This window comes from Callionymus lyra, chromosome 12, assembly GCF_982586985.1.
Source record: "Callionymus lyra chromosome 12, fCalLyr1.hap1.1, whole genome shotgun sequence".
In the NCBI taxonomy this organism is placed as follows: domain Eukaryota; kingdom Metazoa; phylum Chordata; class Actinopteri; order Syngnathiformes; family Callionymidae; genus Callionymus; species Callionymus lyra.
The window spans coordinates 4,976,932-4,981,931 of record NC_141829.1 but is presented as its reverse complement, the minus strand read 5'-3'; the positions used below and the strand labels follow the sequence as shown (position 1 = coordinate 4,981,931).

Sequence of the window (5,000 nt, the reverse complement as noted above, 5' to 3'; positions counted from 1 at the left end):
ATATTTGAAATAATTACATGTATACTCAATAAGAGAAGCTGTTTTGTGTGTAGGCATGAGCGCATAGTTGTAGAGACACAACTGAGAATTCTTGTTCAAATGTTGTGCATGTTGTTGTGTATATGTGTGTTTGTACAGATTCAGAAAATGTATGTATAGAGTTGTGTTTTTGTGAGAAGAAACTGAGAATTGTTGCTCAAGTGTGTTGTGCATATCGGTGTGTGTACTGATCTAGAAAGTGTAGATAGAGTTGTGTGTTTGTAGAAAGACATCTTTAAAAGAACACAATTTACGCTCAGCAGGAGAAACTATGTGTGTTCTTTTGTGCGTAGGCATGAGCGCATAGTTACAAAGACACAACTGAGAATAGTTGTTGTCAAGTGTGTTGTACACCTTTTTGTCTATATGTGTGTGTTCAGATCCAGAAAGTGTAGTGTTGTGTGTTTGACGAAAGACATATTTCAAAGATCAAAATTTACACTCAACAGGAGAAGCTGCTCATGCTGTTTTGTGTGTAGGCATGAGCTCATAGTTGAAGTGATGGACGTTTTTGTGTCATTGTGTGTCTGTGTGCGTGTGTTTTGGGAGAGAATGAAGGATTAATAAAAGATTGTGTGTGTGATGTGATGTGTGGTTCATAAAGACACACAGTATCTGTCGCTTTTCTAAACTTTTTTTTTGTGTTTTGTGTGTGTTTTTTTTGTGCATAGTTGTAGAGACACAACAGTTGTTGTCAAGTGTGTTGTGCATGTTGTTGTGTATATGGGTGTGTGTACAGGTTCAGAAAATGTACAAAGAGTTGTGTGTTTATTGATAGGTATACTCAACAGGAGAAACTGTTTTGTGTGTAGGCATGAGCGCATAGTTGTAGAGACACAACAGTTGTTGTCAAGTGTGTTGTGCATGTTGTTGTGTATATGGGTGTGTGTACAGATTCAGAAAATGTACAAAGAGTTGTGTGTTTATCGATAGGTATACTCAACAGGAGAAACTGTTTTGTGTGTAGGCATGAGCGCATAGTTGTAGAGACACAACTGAGAACAGTTGTTGTTAAGTGCATGTTGTTGTGTATACAAAGATTCTAAAGATGTTGTGTTTTTGTGGCTTTTTAAGAACACAATTACTATACATACTTAAAAGAACTGCTCATGCTGTTCATTATGTAGGCATGAGCGCTTTGGTGTTGTGAAGACACACATTTGTTTGTGTTGTGTGTCTCTTGGGAGACGCTGAATGAATCACAACAACACACTTGTGTGTGAAATCAAGAAGATCCAGTGCGTGTTCATCATCTGTGGTGTTTTTTTCCCTCCGCCGGTTGTGTAGATAAAACGCACAAGTGTGCGTCAGCGACAGGCAAAGCATCGGCGAGTGTGCGTGTGCATCCAATTGTGGAATGTTTCCAGGGAACATAAAGCACGTGTGTGTGTTGTTGAATAGAGGTGTGTGTGTGTGTGTGTGTGTCATGCTACACACAGGTCAGCCCCCCCGCGGTGCGTTCAAGGCCTAATTAAGCGTGAGACGTGACTCCCTCCATCAGATCCTGTGATCTGTGAAATGTCGCGGCGAGGACGTGACATGTGTGTGTCTGCGGCTCAAACTCTGTGCGACACGTCGGCGAAACAACACAACCACGGATTGTGTGAGAGACGACAACGAGACACGGAGGTGCCGCTCCCATTGTTGCAGTGCATTATGGGTCGCCCTCCAGACTAGTGCCACCACCGAGTCTCCATAGACCTGTGTAGTGTGTGTGTTTTTGTGTTGACACTCTGGTTTCCTCCCACAGAGGTTGATAGAAGACTCTCAATAAACCTTCTGTGCACCACGGACCGGTTTAATGTCGAACGTTTATGTTCAGGGACCGACCTTCGGATGGAAAAAATAAATAAATAAAATGGCGCGAGCGGCAGAAAAAGCAAACCCTAAGAATGTAAACTCGATAACGCTGAGTCAGCAGAAGCTTCGGACTCGCTTTTTTGTTTGCAACAAAAACCGTCTCTTAGATTTTGTCTTTCAGTCTTTTTTTAACTAAAAGAGAAAACCACCATCTTTCTTTTCAAAATAAAACACCTTTCAGGAAGTGATCATTACTAAAATAGATAATATTTATAATAAAATGTCCTTAATAAACGCCTCCAGGACCGGGATTTTGGCCACTGGACCGGGCGTCGGGAACCACTGATCTAAAATATATTAAACATCATTTTCGTTGATTCCTTTTGAACAGGAAGTTGTCACTCCCTGTTGTAGCTCCTGATTGCTAACGTTAGCATCAAAGCGTCTCTGTGGTTTCCGACAAGATACGCACATTTGTTCTGGATTCCACCCCAGAGCGTGAACGTCTTATTCATTCTTCTTCATTCACTTCTGTGTAAATGTGCCACAATTATTTAGTTTTTCTTAAATATTCTGGATGAATTGTGGTCATTGCTAACATTGCTAACATTGCTAACAGCTAGCTACAGCTAGCTACAACAAGTCGTCTCTGTGGGTCGTGATTTCAAAATGGTTCGGATGTGATTTCGTTCTTTTTAAATAACTTCTTAGTTCATTTCTGTTCCCAACTTTATGAATTTCACGATATTTGAGGTGTTTCTACAATATTTAGTTTCCTGGAATGTCGTCGTAGACGTTTTCAATCAAACTTTATTTAAAAAAGTAGTGCTACGACTCAACGTACGGATATTCATTACAAATTTACACTCAACGGGAGAAACTATTTGTGCTGTTTTGTGTGTAGGCATGAGCGCATAGTTGTGAACAGTTGTTGTCAAGTGAGCATGTTTTTGTGTAGATACAGACTCTGAAATATATTTAGAGTTGTGTGTTTGTGTCCGTCTGAACATAGGGGTCATAATGAAAATGAGAATTGTTGCTCAAGTGTGTTGTGTTTATGGGTGTGTGTACTGATCTAGAGTAGAGTTGTGTGTTTGTAGAAAGCACATACGGATATTAATTAAAAAAGAAAAGTCGTAGCATCGCTGGAATCAACCAGACCTCTGCCAAGCAGCTCATTTCCACCCATACAATGTTATCTTTATTTAATCCAATCAATAACTTTTTTTAGCTTTTGAAATATCATTAAAAATCTGAGGGAAAACAGTAATACCTTTTTTACATGATCAACATTTTCAGTTATTTACGCCACTTTATCTCACTGGCAGAAAACAAGCTCTTTCTAAAGAATAAGTAACAAGTTGCTAAAAAATACGTTTTCGTTTCATTTATTCTTCGAATGAAATACGAGCGAATGTTTCCTTTTATTACGTAAAAACTAAACGTTCACTTGTTCTTAGGAAGCGAGTGATCGGATGAAAATATTACATTTACTTTATTCGTTTTTATATTGTCCGTGTGTGAGTGTGTTACATTTTTAATAAAGAACCTCTGGAGAGAAATGCTCCCCCGGGGGGTTGGATCTGCGGTGTTTAGAAGAAGAAGAAGAAGAAGAAGAAGAAGAAGAAGAAGATAATCCATCCCTCGTTCATTATCGTCAATAATCCCACGTGATCACAACGTCTCTTTCTGTCTTTCCAGGACTCTTGTCATGGGCTCGACCGGAAGACCAGAGTGACGGACGAACAGTGATGCTACTGTTTACATAACCAAAGACCCACACACGCACACACACACACACACACACACACACACACACACACACACACACACATGCCTCAAACATCCACATAGAGAGTGAGTCACAAGAAGGAAGGAAACACCCACGGCGTGTTGAGTTACTATGGGCCGAGCTGAGGAGGATCTGAGGTCCCTGTGAAGAAGGTCCACGTCTCTGATCCGTCTCACGTCCAAACATGGATGATCCCAGGACTCCTCCCTCCGTCCTCCTCCTGGTCCTGTCCCTCCTGGTGCCGTCCTCGGCCCAGCAGAGCGTCCCCGTCATATCCACGGCTCAGGGCCGCATCCGGGGCATCCTCACCCCGCTGCCCTCGGACCTGCTGGGCCCGGTGGTCCAGTACCTGGGCGTCCCTTACGCCAGACCTCCCACCGGGGACCGTCGGTTCCAGGCCCCCGAGCCGCCGCTGCCCTGGCCCGGGATACGCAACGTGACTCAGTTCGCCCCCGTGTGTCCGCAGTCGCTGGACGAGAGGAGCATGCTGGGAGATATGATGCCGTCCTGGCTCACGGCCAACCTGGATATAGCGGCAACTTATATGACGCACCAGAGCGAGGACTGTCTCTACCTCAACATCTACGTCCCCACGGAGGAAGGTGAGCGTCCTCACGTGACGTCTTTGAACATGTATGTTGAACGAGTACACGTCAAGGATCTGTCGACACGTGTCACGATACAGGTCAACGATACCATGTAGCAGGGGCGTCAAACTGGTCCAGAAAAGGTTCAGGGTGGTGCAGGTTTTTGTTCCAACCAGTCAAGCACACATGAGTTAACCAATCAGGTGTCGTCTTAAACAAGCAACACCTGACTGACAATTAATTGATTACTGTCTTCAGACACATGATTGGTTCGACTATATGTGCTTGACTGGTTGGATCCAAAACCTGCACCGTCTCTGCCCTTTTCTGGACCGGTTTGACACCTGTGATGTATAGTGATACTGTACGAACAAGTTGTAGTATTGTTTGGTACTTGACTCTGGTGTTGTGATAATGTGGTAACAAGGGTATATGTGTAGTATTGTCGGGTACTTGAATCTGGTGTTGTGATAGTGTAGTAACAAGTATATATGTGTAGTATTGTTTGGTACTTGACTCTGGCGTTGTGATAATGTGGTAACAAGGGTATATGTGTAGTATTGTCGGGTACTTGAATCTGGTGTTGTGATAGTGTAGTAACAAGTATATATGTGTAGTATTGTCCAGTACTTGACTCTGGTGTTGTGATAGTGTAGTAACAAGTATATATGTGTAGTATTGTTCAGTACTTGACTCTGGTGTTGTGATACTGTAGTAACAAGGATATATGAGTAGTATTGTTGGGTACTTGAATCTGGTGTTGTGATAATGTAGTAACAAGT

At 42.5% G+C, this 5,000-nt stretch overlaps 1 protein-coding gene across 2 annotated transcripts in view; it reads left to right on the top strand.

The window, feature by feature from the left end:
• Window positions 1-5,000, top strand: part of LOC148068040 (neuroligin-4, X-linked-like) — a 62,746-nt gene that overhangs the window by 2,318 nt on the left and 55,428 nt on the right. For both annotated transcript variants that reach the window (XM_087803462.1, XM_087803463.1), the window contains exon 2: window positions 3,541-4,233. In XM_087803462.1, the coding sequence (XP_087659588.1) occupies window positions 3,816-4,233 (418 nt within the window). In that variant the 5' untranslated portion in view covers window positions 3,541-3,815. The remainder of the gene's footprint in view (window positions 1-3,540; window positions 4,234-5,000) is intronic.